General features: G+C 44.7%; 1 protein-coding gene across 1 annotated transcript in view; it reads right to left on the reverse strand.

Annotated features, from left to right (window-relative positions):
- Window positions 1-19,619, reverse strand: part of LOC137427424 (uncharacterized) — a 109,425-nt gene extending 89,806 nt beyond the window's left edge. The window contains exons 1-3 of the mRNA XM_078777080.1: window positions 19,275-19,619; window positions 15,012-15,166; window positions 2,047-2,109 (exon numbers count right to left, since the gene is read on the reverse strand). Of these exons, the coding sequence (XP_078633206.1) occupies window positions 2,047-2,109; window positions 15,012-15,166; window positions 19,275-19,330 (274 nt within the window). The 5' untranslated portion in view covers window positions 19,331-19,619. The remainder of the gene's footprint in view (window positions 1-2,046; window positions 2,110-15,011; window positions 15,167-19,274) is intronic.
- Between the last annotated feature and the right edge of the window lie 228 nt (window positions 19,620-19,847).

The following is a 19,847-nucleotide window of genomic DNA, read 5'->3' on the forward strand; positions in this document are numbered from 1 at the left end:
TCCAGGAAAGAAGTTGGTATTTCAAAAAAGTGATCTGGGATGAATTAGCGGGGGTAGAAAAGATCAAAGTTTTGGATGGGGGAAGATAAGAGATGGTGGAGAACAGCTGTTTTAAAGACCTGGAGGGAGGAGTGGGATTGAAGAGAGTGAGGGAGTTTGTTCCAGAGGTGGGAAAAAGAGAAATGAAGGAGTGAAGGTGAGCAGAGAGTCTTGATTATGGCAGTTTAACCATAAGAGGGTTGCTGGCAGATCTTGTGCGACCTGGAGGAATATTTGGGGGACAGAGCCCAGAGAGAGCTGGGGGAGCAAGGCCGGAGAGGAGTCAGTATAAGAGAGAAAGGCCACCATCCTGCCTGTGGTGATTAAGTGAAACGCCCTCAGAGTTAGCTTCATCGCGGGAGATTCCAATGATTCTGAACGCTTTGGTTTCAACAGCGTGAAGCCGAGCTAGGTGTGAGGCAGGAGCATCGGCCCAGAGAGAACAGTATTCCTTTGAGCTGCGGATGTAAGCCTTGTATGTGCTGAGGAGTTCAGGTGTGCCAAGGAAGGACTTCGCATGACGGAGGATTCCCAGTTGGCGACTGGCTTTGGAGGCCAGATTGGAAATGTGGTTTTCCCAGGAAAGACCATGGCAGATAGTGAGACCCAAAAGCTTGAGTGACAGAACTTCTTGGAGAGGATTGTTCAGAAAGTAGATGGGAGGGTTGTCCAATCAGTCTTTAGGAGAGACATCGTAAGTGTGAGATTTGTCAGGATTGAAAGACATGTTCCACTTGTATGCCCAGTCTGTGATTTTGTCCAGGTCTGCAGAGAACGAGGAGCCTGCAGACTGCCGATCTGAGGGATGAGGAATGGAGCGGCAGAGAGTGGAGTCATCAGCAAAGAGACAGAGGATTTTCAAGAGAGTCAGAGAGATCATTGATGAAGACCAGAAAAAGCACAGGGCCCAGAACACTGCCTTGGGGAACTCCAGCCTGAACAGGAAGAGGAGATGAGAGAAACCCATTCAGGGCCACACGTTGACTACGACGAGAGAGGAAGTCCGCAAGCCATGCGTGGAGATTTCCATGGATACCATTGGAGGAGAGTTTGGTAAGCAGAGCGGGGTGCCAGACTGTATCGAAGGCACGTGATATGTCAAGGGAGACAGCTCTAATTTCCTGTTTGACATTGAGGATCTCCATCCATTGTTGAGACAGCAGAAGCAGCATGTCCAGAGTAGAGTGACCTGGTCTGAAACCAAATTGATGATCAGAGATCAAGCCATTGGAGAAGAGGAAAGATTTGCTATCCAAAGCAATGATGGATTCCATTATTTTGCTGATAATTGGGAGAAAGCTGCATGGTCTGTAGCTGCTAGGATCTGTTTTTGCACCTTTTTGTGCAAAGCGGAATTGTTGGTTGATTTCCAAACTGATGTCAGATGACGTTGAGCAAACGAGAGGGTGAAGAGAACAGAGAGAGGGAGTGAAAGAGCGGCAGAGCAGGATTTTAGAACCCGTGGGCTGATGCCGTTTGGTCCAGTTGCAGAATCAGTCGAGGATTGACAGAAACTTCTCCACCTCATCAGGAGAAAAGAACACTGAGTCCAAGAGCAGCTGGGTACGACTGGGAACAGAGAGGGATGGGTTTGGGACAAGATTTTGAGGCAAACACAGAGTTGAGGCATTCAGCTTTTTCACGTGTGGAGTCAGCTGTGTAGCCGTTTGAGGTAAGAGAGGGGATGGAGGGGGCAAAAACACCAGAAAAAGATTTGACCAGACACCACCAGGATTTGGAAGAGGGAGGCAGGTTTGAGAGTTCGGTCTTGAGAGTGGAGAGATATTGTTTTCTGGCTCTCCTGAGGGTGGACAGACACTTGTTTCGGGCTTTGTGAAAGGAAATTGGATTTCCTTCCGTTGGATTGCTTTCCAGGAGGCGAAGGCAAGTTGTTTCTGGGCAACTGCCTCACCACAAGATCACCTCCCTCACCTCAAGACTAATAAACATTTTATAGTAGAGAATTATCAAATAGAGCTATAATATGAAGATTGTTGTCATTCAAACCTTTGCCGAGTGAGGAGTACTCGTCCGGAAACTCGGATTCCACCTTCACAGCCACAATAAAATCTGAAAAATAAAACCTCACACTCAAACCCAATTTTAAAGGAACATTTCTGAACAAACTCGTTAACTCACAATACATGTTTAAGAAGTGTTTGCTTTTCAATCTCCGATATACACTTATTTGAAACAAGTTTAAAAAGTAAACCCAATGATCTGCCCCGTTGGTCAATTCTTTCCAAAACGAGTAGTTCACATAATCTTTGAACTCCATTTACTCTTTATACATTTGTAACACAAAACCCACCGATCGGTTCAAACAAAGACAAACAATAAAATACTGCAAGATGTGGTGTAAAATGTTTGGTTGACATTTTCCCCGAAATGTCATAGTTTCTGATGTACAAAATACAAAGTTTGTGATAGCATATGAATCTTGTCCAGAAAATATAGAAATAAAGATTGGCATTCATATGTGAACTATGAAAGTTACGAAAGTCCAAAACGGCACCAAACAAACATAGCTCATATTATATGGTTGCTTTTCCCCTTACTGAATATGGGCTGCTATGTTTCCTTTACCCCTTATTATATAATCAATAAATGCTTTAATAGGATCGCAAGGAAGTTGACTGCACAGGGTAAGTATCCCATGAATACCATCTAGTTTTGGTAATTGTTTTGCAATTTTTTTCAACTATTCAAGGTGTTTCATGAACTCTGAAAGGTTTATCAATGTGAAATTCAACCAACAAACATATCATATTTACATGTCCACTTGAAGTTGTGTACAAGAAAAAACACACGGCGGGGTGAGAGTTAGGTGACGATGAGGTTTATGGTTAGATGGATTATTTTTGTGTGTGTGTCCAGGACCTGCGTCTGGTTACCAACAACTCGTACGCTAAACTTGGTGGACACGGATTTAATTTCTCTATCCGTTTATTTGTTAATTAATTATAAGTATTCTTAATAATTAATTAACGATCTGTTAATTTCTCATAATTTTTTTAACCTCCAAACCCAAACATGCATACACGTGCTAGCAAAATTAATTATGGTGGGTACTAGTTGAAACAAATGTCCCAGCAACTGTATTTCATTTATTTTACATCGTACAAGTTCATGCGACCATTCCTTCTCAGACACATCCCCTGCACAGCGTGATGTCATTAAAAATGAGAATTCCATGTTGATAAAAACCTTTTCGAAAAAAAAAAGAAAAAAAAGAAAAAGCTAATAGGCAAAACACATTGGGGACCTTTCTTTCAATTGTGAAATATATCTTATAAATTGTCTTTTCATTATTAATTTTTACGTGATCGCCATGAAACCTGTAGCATTCTCAACTTAAAGTGACATCGCTTACTCAACAATCCTCTTGTAATTTACTGCAAAACAAAACATAAACACAGCGTAAAATGAATGCTCCATCGCAAGGAAAGAAAGCCCACGATTAGATTAGATTCAGGAAAGTCTCGATACTTTAATACCTCCATCCCCACCTGCGGTGTTTGTTCCCCCTCCATCCCCTCCCTCACCTCAAACGGCTTAACGGCTGACTCCGCAAGTGAAAAAGCTGAATGCCTCAACTCTGTGTTTGCCTCCAAATCTTGTGTCCCAAACCCATCCCTCTCTGTTCCCACCGGACCCAGTCGTACCCAGCTGCTCTTGGACTCAGTGTTCTTTTCTCCTGATGAGGTGGAGAAGTTTCTGTCAATCCTCGACTGATTCTGCAACTGGTCCTGACGGCATCAGCCCACGGGTCCTAAAATCATGTGCTTCCGCTCTTTCACTCCCTCTTTCTGTTCTCTTCACCCTCTCTTTTGCTCAAGGTCATCTGCCATCTGCTTGGAAATCAGCCAACATCACCGCTTTGCACAAAAAAGGTGCAAAAACAGATCCCAGCAGCTACAGACCAATCAGCCTTCTCCCAATTATCAGCAAAGTCATGGAATCCATCATTGCTTCAGATATGAAATCTTTCCTCTTCTCCAATGGCTTGATCTCTGATCATCAATTTGGTTTCAGACCTGGTCACTGTACTCTGGACATGCTGCTTCTGCTTTCTCAACAATGGATGGAGGTCCTCAACGCCAAACAGGAAATTAGAGCCGTCTCCCTTGACATTTCACGTGCCTTCGATACGGTCTGGCACCCTGCTCTGCTCACCAAACTCTCCTCCTTTGGTATCCATGGAAATCTCCACGCATGGCTGGTGGACTTCCTCTCTGGTCGTAGTCAACGTGTGGCCCTGAATGGGTTTCTCTCATCTCCTCTACCTGTTCAGGCTGGAGTTCCCCAAGGTAGTGTTCTGGGCCCTGTGCTTTTTCTGGTCGTCATCAATGATCTCTCTGACTCTCTTGAAAATCCTCTCTATCTCTTTGCTGACGACTCTACTCTCTGTCGCTCCATTCCTCATCCCTCAGATCGGCAGTCTGCAGCCTCCTCACTCTCTGCAGACCTGGACAAAATCACAGACTGGGCAAACAAATGGAACATGTCTTTCAATCCTGATAAATCTCACACTCTTACGATGTCTCTCCGAAAAGACCGACTGGAAAACCCTCCCATCCACTTTCTGAATAATCCTCTCCAAGAAGTTCTGTCACTCAAGCTTTTGGGTCTCACTATTTGCCATGATCTTTCCTGGGAAAACCACATTTCAAATCTGGCCTCCAAAGCCAGTCGCCGACTGGGCATCCTCCGTCGTGCGAAGTCCTTCCTTGGCACACCTGAGCTCCTCACCACATACAAGGCTTTCATCCGCAGCTCTATGGAATACTGCTCTCCCCTCTGGTCTGGTGCTCCTGCCTCACACCTAGCCCGTCTTCACGCTGTTGAAACCAAAGCGTTCAGAATCATTGGAATCTCCCGCGAGGAAGCTAACTCCAAGGGCCTTTCACTCACTCACCGCAGGCAGGTTGGTGGTCTTTCTGTCTTCTACCGACTCCTCTCCGGCCTTGCCCCCCCAGCCCTCTCTGGGCTCTGTCCCCCAAATATTCCTACAGGTCGCACAAGATCTGCCTGCAACCCTCTTATGGTTAAACTGCCAAAATAAAGACTTTCTGCTCACCTTCACGCCTTCATTCCTCTTTTCTCCCGCCTCTGGAACAAACTCCCTCACTCTCTTCAATCCCACTCCACCCTCCAGGTCTTTAAAACAGCTGTTCACCACCATCTCTTATCCTCCCCCATCCAAAACCTTGATCTTTTCTACCCCCGCTAATTTCGGTCCCCTTGTGTTTTATACTTCTCCCACCCCCCCCCCCCCCCGCCCCCCTTCCCATGCCTCCTGCCCCCAAGCCCTCTCCCTCCCACACTTTTCCCTGCTCTCAAATGTTGTGGTTGTGTGCTTCCCCTTCTCTCCCCATCTTGTCTTCCGCTCCTCTTTTTGTATATTTTGTTTGTGTTGATTTGTTTGTGAAATAAATGTTAGCTGTTTCACGAGCCTCGATTCAGTATACAAAAAAAAAAAAAAAAAAAAAAAAAAAAAACATCAATAAAGGATTGGCAGACTTAGTTTAACATGAAGAATTGTAAAGTGCTGAGGATGGGTTGGAATAATGAATGTAGAGATTAGGCGGAGAAAAATATATTTCCGGTCTCTGGTCAGCGCGCGCATCGATTTTGACCCTGCGCATGAAAATTTTAATTTTTTTTTTTTTTCAAATTTACAACGGTACCTACAACAGCGTGCGCCTGTTGTTGCCGGGCCGGCGCGCTATCTCGGGAAATACGGGTCTGTGATGGCCGCCATTGGCATCGACGTTCACGCACGGTTCTCCCCTACGTTTAGTTTGTCCAAATCCAACCAGCCGTTTCCAAAGATATGAGTAGTGTTGTGTGCCGTGACGTCATGAATCCAATCGGCTGGATATTGTCATTTATTGAAACGAAGACGTTTTTGTCGGGTTCGTGTGAAGCAACCAGAAGGCCTAGAGAGCTGCGGGTGGTCTCGTTATTTAGGCCTGGATCCTATCTCGTTTGTCATGAAGTTGTAAGTGTCTGTGATATAAAGCTGGTGGACTGGAGAAGAGATCGTGGGAGACCATCGGCCTGTTCGACCACTTGCGCATGCGCAGTGTTGACGCGATCGACGCATTGGAAGGTTTGACGGTATGGCGAGGCGATCTCGAGAACGAAATGGCAGTCGATAATATGTTTGAAGAACTTAATGATTTTCAGAATAAATACATTTTAAAATAACTTAAGCTTGTGTTCATTATTTACAAAAAGGCCGACCTGTCCCATCGGCGGTCTTTAATTTCTCTCTGGACGGTGCCACGGCAATGAGAGGACCGCAACGCATGAGGACACAAAAAAACACCTCTATATGTGCAATCATGCTTTTCAAAAAAAAAACCAAAAAAAACCCCCGCATCGCCTCATCAATTCTGGAACTTTGGTCTGACCAGAGACCAGCAATATATTTTTTTCGGCCTTATATTATGTAAGGGGAAATCTTGGGATGTGTCACAAATAAGGGGATGTGGGTGAGATCTCTGCTTCTGAAATGACGTCCTCATCTTCACTCCCAATCCTCATTCCTCTAACCCCCCCACCCCCCAAATCTTAACTCCTCTAACCCCACCCAACCCCCCCCCCCCCCCTCATGAAATTAAATCCTTTTGAGGGATTTATTTAATTTAGGGTTGGTGTGTCACAGACATGAAGGGCCGAATAGGGGTCCGACGAATTACCTAAATGCACCCAAGTGCAAGTGAATTTACCCAAATGAAAGCACAATGTACCCAAATGTAAGTCGTACTACATAAAGGAAGGTTATTTTATGCAGTAAAACGTTACGGTGTGCTTCTTGATGTACAAGAAAACGAATGCTAACAGAATTTTACAAATTTTACCGGCCCGATCGGTGGCAGCCATTTTCGGCCGGGGGTACATAACTCGGTATACATCTGCAGGATCAAATGAATCCGTGCTGAAGCGACCAAGGTGGCGGTAAGTTTACCCACATAGGTTGATCCTAGACATTAATGAGGTATAAATATTTGATCAAAGTTACACACTACTTTCTTATTATTTGTATCAGAATGATGTGGAATATTTACCCAAATGAAAATTCTCAAAAATGACGATTTTACCCAAATTTACCTAACCCTACCCTGAACAACAACTAACCCTAACCCTAACAACAACAATAATCTTGTGCAGAAAATAAATGCACATTGCCCTATGGGCCTGACTGTGCACACCGTAACGTTTCACTGCATAAAATAACCTTCCTTTACGTTTGCGTAGTACGACTTACATTTGGGTACATTGTGCTTTCATTTGGGTAATTCGTCGGACCGGGCCGAATGTCCTCCTCTGTCTAATTTCCTCATTAATTAATCTGACTAATGGACCCGATCTTACCACTGTCCGAACTCTCATCTTATTTAGTTTCAGGTTAATGTCCCTGATCCTATCATTGTCTATTCAGTTAAAATAAACCCAACTCCTTCATTCATTTTGTCCATAACAGGGAGAAACGACGGAACTTCTCAAAGTCGTCATTAACGAATCTGCTCTCAGGAATCAAAATGTCCGTTCGAGCTCTGATTACAACGAACGGGATCGATTCACCGGCTCAGGAGATCGACACGATCTTGTACGAGGGAACCCGATCAGGATATCGACACGATATTGTACGAGGGAACCCGATCAGGAGATCGACACGATATTGTACGAGAGAACCCGATCAGGACATCGACACCATCTTGTACGAGGAACCCTATCCCTATCAGGACATCGACAGGATCTTGTACAAGGAACCCTATCCCTATCAGGACATCGACACCATCTTGTACGAGGAACCCTATCCCTATCAGGACATCGACACGATCTTGTACAAGGAACCCTATCCCTATCAGGACATCGACACGATCTTGTACGAGGAACCCTATCCCTATCAGGACATCGACACGATCTTGTACAAGGAACCCTATCCCTATCAGGACATCGACACGATCTTGTACGAGGAACCCTATCCCTATCAGGACATCGACACGATCTTGTACGAGGAACCCCTATCCCTATCAGGACATCGACACGATCTAGTACGAGGAATCCTATCCCTATCAGGACATCGACACGATCTGGTACGAGGGAACCTTTTCGGACATCGACACAATCTAATACGAGGGAACCCGATCAGGACAAAGACACGATATTGTACGAGTGAACCCGATCCGTACATGGTGTGATTCCCACAAACTATTAACGTACATAGCGCACAGCACGCGCCCCGCACGGAACAAGAACGTCACGTACCGGGTCCGAACTCCTTATCCCCGGGAGATTCTCCCGGACCGAGCAGGTTCCGCCCATCGGAGATTCTCGTGGATCCCGGAGGATTCACCTTGTGTTTCTTCACCTGAGAGATCTCGGTTCATCGGACACAGCTCGGTGTTTGTAACTTCGGCACAATTCATTCTGGTACACAGAACCGAGGGGACAGCGAAACAGGGGACCACGTGCTCTTCTTCCTTCTCAGCATCTTCTTCTTCATTCAATCTGATGGAGTTTTCATCCCTTCTCGGATCTCCGGAGACCACGCCCCCAACTCGAACTTGGCTGCGCCCGGAGCACTAATCTGACTAATCTCTGCACTAACCGGATCGGGTGTTGCTCGGCCGGTTCTGAAACCACCCTAATTGTACCATCGGCCATATTGTTTCCGCCAAAAGATTGTCTTTGTCCTCGATTTTGGCTCCGGTCCGAATCCAGATCCGAGGTACGCCCTCTTGTACATATTTTATTTTTTACACAAGTGTCGAGGCTCATGGAAGAAATGATCGACAAAAGGCAGCAGGTTCACAAACTACCAAACCCAACAGGAACAGGTCACAAGTTGATTGCGAACGACAGGTGTGTACGGATGAAATTGCCTTTGTCATTTCAGGCAATACGTGGAAAAATCCAAAACTCGTGGTTACCTGTGAGATTCTTTGGCAGGACCACCCACAGCTATACGCTCACCGCACCCCTCCACCAGTCGCTTGAGCAGGTACAGACACTCACGAAATGTAGAGAAGAATGCATAATGGCTGATTATGCACAAGGAGGTGAGGGAGCCATTCCTGGAGCGCATGCTCCGTCGGTGACGCGGTCCCTCATTAAGATCCTCCACATCCTCGGCACATTCCCCCGCCGCGTTCTCAGAGCCTTCTCCACAAGGTGTGGTTGAGGGTTTAGACCCAGCATGATCTTTGACCCGACTCTGTTGTGAAACAGTGGCAGAAGCAGAAAACGCATGATGGAGCCGATTTTGGTCACTTCAAACGTCATCATCGCAGGTTATGGTACTCAATCCAAAGATGAGTTTCATGAATTGGAGTAAAAAGTGAAAAAATAAAAACAAAATATCCAAATGAGCCAATTTAAAACTACCTCTTACCCCCAACAAACTCCCATACTACAACACCAGAGGTTATGCCACGTCAGAACCGTTTTGATGTTCATGTTTTGCATCCCCCCAAAAAAAAATCATTGCAAAACAACTCATCAACTCATCGAGATACATCATGCATACATGTATCTATACGATAAAAGCCATTTGTGTGTCGCCATTTTTCTCAGAGATGGCTGAATGGATCTTCATCAAACTTTCAGGGGTTTTTCAGGGAGTGCCAGGGAGTGTTTTAGACCAATTTTTTTATTTTTTTTAAATATTTGAAAAAAAAAGGTAGATTTTGGGGGGGATAAACAAAATTTTTAAGCTGTATAGTGCCCAAGCCTTTTTGATTAATGACATCAAACAAATCAGATTCAATAAAACAATTCCGGAAGCAGTTGAAGTTTGTGGTAAGTCTTCTTCTTCCTCCTGAACGTCATCAAACTTAACTCAGAAACGTGATCAGCGGCACGGGTAAACAGATTCTTCTCCACATTCAGCAGCATATATTCAACGAAGAGGTAAAATGATTATTTGACATTTGTGATGGATCCTGATTTGGATGCAATTGCTTTTCCATTATATTTGCCCTCATTTCAAATATGCTAATGTTTCTTTTTCGCTTGAGCAACGCCGGTTACTCCATCTATAAACACTTCTATACTTTACTCGGGGTACAAATACAAATACAACTTTGTCTGGGGGTAACATAGGCTATGTGGCCTCATGTGGGGGTGTGGAGGGCCAGGGGAGGGGCATAATTCTCCATGTAAATGTGTACCGTGGAGTGCCACCTGAGGTTAAAGCACTATTCGTAAGGTTAAATTTTTCCTCCAACCCCTCCCTCCCTTCCCTCCACCCAAAAAAGAGGGGCCTGTTAAGGCCACCTCTCTTCCCCCACCGCCCAAAAGGTGTAAATATAGTATATCTTTCACCTCACTCTCCGCTCCTCCCTCCTCCCTTCATTGCATTTCGTTTCACAAAGGCCGGAACAAGTGTGTGTCCACCCTCAGGAGAGCCAGGAAGCACTATCTCTCCACTCTCAAACCTGTCTCCTTCCTACAAATCCTGGCGGCGTCTGGTCAAATCTGTTTCTGGTGTTTGTTCTCCTCCATGCCCTCCCTTACCTCAAACGGCTACACAGTTGACACCGTACGTGACAAAGCCGAATGCCTCAACTCTGTTTGCCTCAAAATCTTGTGTCCCAAACCCATCCCTCTCTGTACCCACCGTACCCAGTCGTACCCAGCTGCTCCTGGACTCTGTCCTTCTCTCCTGACAAGGTGGAGAAGTTTCCCTCAAACCTCGACTCTGATTCTGCAATTGGACCAAACGGCATCAGCACACGGGTCCTAAAATCCTGCTCTGCCGTTCTTTCACACCGTCTCTCTATTCTCAAAATGTAGTGGTCTGAACAACAACAGGCATTTTAAGGCCATTTTCCCTGCAAGAGCGGGGGTTAGCCTTGCGGTCCCCATGACAATCTTTTCCATTTTGCCCTATTTTGTGCATCTCTCCTTGTTAACCCCTTTGCCCGCATTTCTTCTTCGACCATCTTTAGCCAAGTCTTTCTCTGTCTTCCCCGTCCTCTACTTCCTTCTACATTCATTTCCATCACTTCTCAACCAGTCCGAGAGGTCTGGTCTGAGAGGGTCATTAACCAGTGTGGCAGCTACATTCAAATGTAAAGTGTGCACAGAGGGAGCTGCAGATGGAGGAAATGTTGAGTTGGATCTTGGAGACGGCGTGAAGCTGGAAGGTGTGAAAACATTTTGATACTGACGAGACATGCTGAATGGAGAAGGTGGATCAGACTCGGCAACGGTTGCTGGAGTGAGATGTGCATGGCAGAAGTTTCGGGAACTGAGTGGCGTGCTGACGAGGAGGGGAGTGTCGTTGAAGCTGAAGGGAACGGTGTATGCTGCATGTGTGAGAAGTGTTATAATTTATGGGAGCGAGACGTGGGTAATGAATGTAAAGCAGCAACGAAGGCTGGAAAGGGTGGAAATGCAAATGGTTCGGTGGATGTGCAGAGTATCTTTGAGAGAGAGGAAGACAAATGATGAATTGCGAAAGATAATGGGAATAGAGCCTGTGATGGATGCTGTGAGGAGAAACAGGTTGAGATGGTTTGGTCATGTGTTGAGGAAGGAGGAAAGTGACTGTTTGAGAAGAGTGATGGAAATGAATGTAGAAGGAAGTAGAGGAAGGGGAAGACCGAGAAAGACTTGGCTAAAGATGGTGGAAGAAGAAATGCGGGCCAGGGGGTTAACAAGGAGAGATGCAGAAAATAGGGCAAAATGGAGAAGATTGTCATGGGGCCCGCAAGACAAACCCCCGCTCTAGCAGGCAAAATGGCCTTAAAATAACTGTTGTTGTTTTTGTTGTTGTCTCTATTCTCTTCACCCTCTCTTTTTTCACCCATCATCAGCATGTGCCATCACCTTGGAAATCAGCCAACATTACCACTTCACACAAAAAGGTGCAAAAACAGATCCTTGCAACTACAGACCAATCAGCCTGCTCCCAATTATAAGCAAAGTCATGGAATCCATCATTGCTCCGGGTATCAAATCCTTCCTCTTCTCCAATGGCTTGATCTCGGATCATCAATTTGGTTTCAGACCAGGTCACTCTACTCTGGACATGCTGCTTCTGCCGTCTCAACAATGGATGGAGGTCCTCAATGCCAAACAGGAAATCAGAGCTGCCTCCCTTGACATATCACGTGCCTTCGATATGGTCTGGCACCCCGCTCTGCTCACCAAACTCTCCTCCTATGGTATCCATGGAAATCTTGCGGACTTCCTCTCTGGTCATAGTCAACGTGTGGCCCTGAATGGATTTCTTTCATTTCCCCTTCCTGTTCAGGCTGGAGATCCCCAAGGCAGTGTTCTGGGCCCTGTGCTTTTTCTGGTCTTCATCAATGATCTCTCCGACTCTCTGGAAAATCCTATATCTTTGCTGATGACTCCACTCTCTGCCGCTCCTTTCCTCATCCCTCAGATCGGTAGTCTGCAGCCTCCTCACTTTCTGCCATGATCTTTCCTGGGAAAACCACATTTCCAAGCTGGCCTCCAAAGCCAATCGCCGACTGGGCATCCTCCGTCGTGCAAAGTCCTTCCTTGGCACACCTGAGCTCCTCACCACAAACAAGGCTTTCATCCCCAGCTCAATGGAATACTGCTCTCCCTTCTGGGCTGGTGCTCCTGCCTCACACATAGCTCTGCTTCACGCTGTTGAAACCAAAGCTTTCAGAATCATTGGAATCTCCCACGATGAAGCTGATTGTGAGGGCCTTTCACTCTCACCGCAGGCAGGTAGGTGGTCTTTCTGTCTTCTACCCATGCCTATCCGGCCTAGCTCCCCAGCTCTATCTACGCTCTGCCCCCCAAATATTCCTGCAGGTCGCACAAGATCTGCCAGCAACCCTCTTCTGGTGAAACTGCCAAAATCAAGACTCTCTGCTCACCTTTAGTCCTTCATTCCTCTTTTCTCCCACCTCGAACAAACTCCCTCACTCTCTTCAATCCCACTCCTCCCTCCAGGTCTTTGAAACAGCTGTTCACCACCATCTCTTATCTTCCCAATTCAAAACCTTGATCTTTTCTACCCCCGCTAAATTCACCCCAGATCCACTTTTTTGAAATACCAACTTCTTTCTTGGAAGTTCTAGCAGTGTCCATGTGTTTTATAGCTCTCCTCCCCCTTCCCATGCCTCCTCCCCCAAGCGCTCTCCCTCCCCCAGATCTCCCGATGTCCCTGTTCTCTGCTGTTGTACTTGCGTGCTTCCCTTCCAATCTCGTCTCCCGCTCCCTTTATTATACGTTTTATGTCTGTTTTTTTTTGCAATTGTTAGCTCTTTCACGAGCCTTGATCTTGTATATAAAAAAATACCAACAAGGATAATTTTTGGTGTGTGTGTGTGCAATATATGCCGAGGCTCATGGAAGAGCTAGAACACAGAAAGCACCAGCTGGTAGCAGAACAACTGACCACGACCCTTAGACCGATTCTGCAAATAAATAATAGAAACAAGAACAGTGGAAAAGGGGGAGGGGAGGAACACACCAACAGCAGGGCAGAGGGATATAACGGAGGAGAAAGAATGGGTGACTGGAAGAATTATATCAAAGGGAGATGTAAGAGGACACAGGATGCACACAAACTGGAAAGAAGCTCAATAGGCAAGAAGGAAAGGGGGGGGGGGGGGGGGGAATATCAGGCAGTAACGCAAAGGCCAAAAAAAAGAGAAAAAAAAAGAATCAAATCAAGAGTCAAGGGACAAAGGGGGCCAGGGGTAGTGTGAGGGGGGTGGGGGGGTTCTGGTAGCGGTGCTTCCACAAAAGATGGCACGATAAGATATTTATACACGTTAACACCGAGTTTGGCCAAGGAGGAAACTCCCCTGGGGAGGTCGGATATTATTAGTACTGATATTGTTTTGTAATAACATCAATATTATGCTGTTATCATTCGTTTTGTTATTAGAAGCAGCCTTGGAAAAACGCCACGACAAAGGTAGCTTAACACGGATATACACCTCAACACACAACCCCATTGGCGAGGAAACCCCCCTTTGGGAGGGGGGCAAACCCCCTTTGGGAGGGGGGCAAATGAATTCGCTACAACCTTCATTGTGTGATCCTTAGTCCTCCCGTCATGTTTGGTTGAGATTGGATAAGTAACGACCGAATGTATTGCGGTCAAACCTCATCAGACAGACACGAAATTGCGTATTTTAGTAAGAGAAGAAGAAGAAGAAGATGACGTTTTGTATGTCAGCTCTTATACGAAAGCCCGGAACAGCATACAAAAACAAAAATCCATCCCGTTGGTTTGTCCCCCCTCCCTGCCACCCCTCACATCCCCTCATCGCAATGGGTTATGGAGTCGCTGAAGTCCTTTGCTGCAGGTGCCATGTGTGGTTGAGGGACCCACACCCTGCCAAATGGAATGGTGGCAATTGAAAATGCTACGTGCGGGGAAGAGCGAGTTGGGATGAGTGGTTCCAAGTTAGTCTGTGTTGGCAGAGACATGTAAATTGCGTCGGTACTGTCAGGACGGTGCGGCACACAGACAACAGGTGGGGTGGGGGAAGTGGAGGTGGGGGAAAGTGGAGGTGGGGGTGGGGGAAAGTGGAGGTGGGGGTGGGGGAAAGTGGAGGTGGGGTTGGGGGAAAGTGGAGGTGGGGCTGGGGGAAAGTGGAGGTGGGGCTGGGGGAAAGTGGAGGTGGGGCTGGGGAAAAGTGGAGGTGGGGCTGGGGAAAAGTGGAGGTGGGGCTGGGGAAAAGTGGAGGTGGGGCTGGGGGAAAGTGGAGGTGGGGGTGGGGGAAAGTAGAGGTGGGGGGTGGAGGGAAATACGGGGCGGGGCTTGTTAGGAGCGGTGAGGACGCGGGTTGAAAAAAAACACGGAATTTGGGGACACTCGGGGCGAAGGAACACGAATCTGGTCGTGGTATATTTTGACGGAAGGAGGACAGGGTTCTTTGGATGAGCCACGACAAAAAATACCTGTCCACCTCAAACCGCCTTCCCAAAGCACAACAGCCCGCGGATGGAGCTCGTACCTGGAACGGTCTGTAGAAGTTCATGCACACGCCATAGCGGGTGAGGCCCGAGTCCTTGTCGGTCAATGTGAACACGAAGGAGGCGTCCGGTCGAAGGCTGGGCCGGCGCTGACGGATGCTCACGCAGCCCTCCGGTTGGCAAAAATACACCACGTCTGGGAGCAATAGGCCATGGGGCATAGGGCTAAAATGTGCTCAATTTGACAATTTCGTGCAACAACGCAGGGGATTACTTAAAATTGCTATAGATGGGTTGGGGATGTGCTCCTGAACAAGAAACACCATGTCCCCAGACACCAGGGGTGCTCATTAATTTTTAACGCGCACTTGATGAAAATGCAAGTAAATATATATTCATCAACTATACGTTACTGCATTTTCTTTTATTTCTGGATAGTTTGAGGAGTAAAATGAAAAAAATTGATTGTGATATTGTTTCTAGACCTCCTTTTCACTAAAATACACCAATAAACATGATATTTTTGTATCTAGATAGTCATAGCGATAAGTTGAAAATGAATCCAATCTGAAAATATGGTCCGCCGCAGCTGAAACACATGTTGTGCCGCAAATAAATCATTTTTATTTTACTTTTTTAAAATTAACTTCTCACTTCTACCTTCTATGATCAGTTCATCTTCTTTGATTTGAAGAATGGCAATGAGTGGCAGTTGACGGCTGACTCCTTTTACTTTTTAGAAGATTCATTTTCAACTTATTTATTTAAAACAGTACAACATGTATACATTACGCATGTCATGGAAAGTGCTTGCATGATTAACAGTGTTTAAGAGTACTGTTACTTTTGCTTCGTTTCCATGTTCAATACATAATGTATACATGCCAGGATAAGGCAGACAGACATAAATAATTGAGACAATCAAATTTGTTTATGATATCCATTACATTATAATTTACATCATTGTTCAATTTACAGCTTTCAAGTTTGAGAAATTTGTACTATTAACTATATTCACAGGTATAAGGTCGAAATCATGAACACAGGACTTTCATTTAAAAAATGATTGTACTTAAGAATAAATTAATTTTAAACATGTCAACTACACATAGATGACTTTGGATTCTGATGACTGATGATGACGATGATGACTTTGGATTCTGAAACAGTTGGTATACTCTCCTCTTCATTATCTGTGCTGTCATCTGTTAAACTCCCTGCTGTATCGTCTACCAAGTCCTCGGCCAAATCTTCTGCTGATAGACACTCACTAAACACAATGTCACTCATGTTTCTACTTTTGGCTTTGATGAAGACTAACTGTGGAAAGCTTTTCTGTAGTCGCGTCTTCAGATGCCATGTTCGATATGGTGCATCGATGCCGCTGACATCTTTAATGGCGCGGATAAATATCTTATTGAGTTTACTCAATGTAAGAATTTCTTTGCCTATAATTAGACGCTTTCTGATGGTGTTTTGGCTGAATTTGTCAAAAGCATCAATATAGCCATTTTGAACTGGGGTCAATGGCTTGCCAGGTTTACTCAAAAATCTTGTGTAGTTCTTGTAGCAGCCATGATGGTACTGAAGCTCCCTGGCAACCAAGTCCTCCCCTTCTATTTGATGCAGCATTTGTACATCCTCTTTTGCTTTTGCAGCCTTTAGAAGTTGACCTCCACTGATGAGTTCACATTTTACTAGCCTTACCATTGACCTCTTTCCTGAGATGTGACTGCGCTTGTATTGGTTGCTATGGCAGAAAATGCACTCTTCAGGAAACATATGTCGCCTGCTCCAATCTCTTTGGCTGCTGTTTGCATCTGAGGAACGCAACATTCTCTTTCTGCTGGGCTCTCCACTGCTTTCACTAACTACAACTGGACCATCGTCAAGTTCGTTCATGTCTGTCCCGGCATCTGCATTAAACAGAAGGAAGAAACAAATTTTGAGTGATTAGAATTTAACTTTTTTTCAACAAATATGAAACATGTATTTATTTTCTTCCTACCTACCAACCATTGAATTATTGTCTAAACATAAATATACACAATTGTTTTCATTTTTTTTCTTCCAGTTACTTGTATACCCAATTTTTTCTGACAATATATTTAAAAAAAAATATAATACAACAATTATATTTTTGTTTGGCCTTTAGGATATCATGGGATGGAACGTGCAATTTGATGCAACAATAAAAACTTGTGCCATCTCACGTTGGGTTGGTATTTGCCCCAAATAAAGCTGGCAGCATCATCCATGCATTGACAAAATAGCGGTCACACTCAAAGTAACTGTGCAAGTAAACATTTGCACCTTAAAAGTATACATGCACACTGTGCACAAAAAATTGTCGATAGCTCCGCCGTCTTCCAGGATTTTTTGAGAAACTGTTTAGAACAAAGTCCACATGTTATTTTTTTAAATTGTCGATAGCTCCGACGTCTTCAAGGATTTCTCGGGAACTGTTAAAAACAAAGTGGGGTTTTTTTTCCGCCACCAAGACGGCAAAGTGTTTTTTCATATCTAATGTATTTCATTGATATTCAGTTGTTGTTTTTCTACTCAGATCAGTGAGTAAATTTTCTTTTTTGCCTCAATAGTAGGTGACGTTTTTTTTCTTCAAAAAACTTCCATGTCCCCCCCCCCCCCCCCCCCCCCAAGAATCTATTGGTGCATCCCTTGTTATACATTTGTACACGCTTTGCTAGTAAAAATATTAATGACCATGACCACCGCGCAAAAAAACAACAACAAAACAAAAATACAAAATAAAAATAAACTCAACATGTGTTTATTGTTTATAATTATAGAGTTTAAAATTTTGCAAACATCTGTCTTTTTTAGTAACAAATATCAAATCATGGTTTTTTTAACAACTTCTCCGACAAGGTAAACATACTTTTTATTACCATCATTTACAGGACAGTAAGAAGTACCTACCGTACAATTTAGTAAAAATGTGTAGTCTACATGTACAAAATTATTTCTTAATTCTTTGTGGATCCTAAAAACTGTAATGAGGTGTGACATGAGCCTGATGACATAAACCACAATATCCCCACATATCATGATACTATTACTAAAGTAAAAGAGCATGCTTGCAATAGTACGATTTGTATTATAAATTGTAGTCTTGAAATAGATAAACAAAATCATAAAATGTACATTTCATCATGCATGACTTGCTGAGTCTGCTGTACATTTGTCAATTGAATTTGAAGATACTACTCTTCTAAGGCCAACTCCAAATCTTCCGGAACTTGTTACTAACTTGCTTGAATCAAGCATGATGATTTATTTGATCATGATATATGGCAATGTAATGTGAATTCTATCATCACGATCAGATTCTATCATCATGATCATGTCTATGTTTGCAGAACAATTGAAACTTTTGGCTAAACTTAAAGCTTACTAAAAAAATTACTACATAATCATATTAACTTACCATGAGATGTAGATGTTTCGGTCTTTTTCTCCTTCAGCCTGTTCACTTTACTGATGTCACAAAAGCGACGTGAACAATCATAATGGTAGCCAATGTTGGGATTTTCTGGTTTGGCTTCAATGCAGGATTGTGTATCGGCAAAATCAAGCCCCAGCTTTACCGCACAGTCGGCCAGTAAATCGCGTTCTTTACAGTCATAGAGCAACCATTTACTCGCAAATTCAACAAAGCGGGCCCAGTTTTTATCATTGAATTGAATGAAATTGCTTTTAGTTTTATGGACAACATGCATCACGCAAAATTTGGACGAAAATTGAACAGGTTTTCCTGTCACTGCCGAAGCAATGGGCGTCGCCATCTTGGTTTGTCAGCTACCGAACGGAGCTTAGTATGAGCTGCGTGATTGGCCAATTACGGCACCTGACGTATCTGGAGCGCTCATTCGCTGAATTTATCACGTGAACAACCTTGTCCGCGAATTTTAAACCTGATTTTTTTATCGAAATTCTTTCTTTATTTGTATTTTAATGTGCAGGTATATTTATTGGGGACATTATTATATCGAATGGAACGAATATTTTGCTGATTTTCATGAATAAATCAAGTAATCCCCATTCCTGTTGCACGAAAAAGTGGATTTTAATGGTATGCCCCATGGCCTACAAGGGGAAAGCCGCGTGGTCCGCCACGGGGAGCCGCCGAAGGAGCTCAGGTGTCTGCGAAACCAGGTCTCCCCTGGGTTTCCTGAAGGTGTGAAAGCACTGAAAGGTCACAGGTGCATCTCAGGCTCAAATAATGCAATACATCCAGTCAGGATGTCGTGGAGGGGTCAATGACCGCAGGTAGGGGATCTCACCTGGCACCGACCACGAGCAGGTAATCCAGCAACCTCGGACACGACTTGGCAGGCATTTCAAATCACAAACGAACTACAAAACCGCTGAAGCACCTGCTGTCATCGCTAGAAACGCCTCAGGAGAATTACAGAGGAAGAGAAAAAAAAACACCGACCATGACGATAACATGTACGACGCATGACACCACAGACATATTAAACGATAAATGACGAGAGGCCACTACACAGACACCCCAAAATGACAACCTTCCACACAAGCACCACGAACGTGCAAGGCCAAGACCGCTCTCGCATGGCGGAAGCTTTGTGCACGCGCAGTCGATAACGTAAGCAACGTAATGCGGAAACGTCAAGACGAGCGTGCGTCATCACGCCCGAGGACACAGACGCCAAAAACCGAGGTGAACATACTTTAGACGACGTCACGTGCGTACGTCATTACGGCCGGAAATGACCTTAGGAAGTGTCACGACGCAGGCTAAATCGTAATGCGATTTTCATGTCGACCTTTTATAGTTAGTGTACGATTCATCACAGAACTCATAGTCGTTTTCATTCATGTGGATCAGGGGT

The sequence above is a fragment of the Myxine glutinosa genome, chromosome 5 (assembly GCF_964187855.1).
Source record: "Myxine glutinosa chromosome 5, kmMyxGlut1.1, whole genome shotgun sequence".
Classification (NCBI taxonomy): Eukaryota; Metazoa; Chordata; class Myxini; order Myxiniformes; family Myxinidae; genus Myxine; species Myxine glutinosa.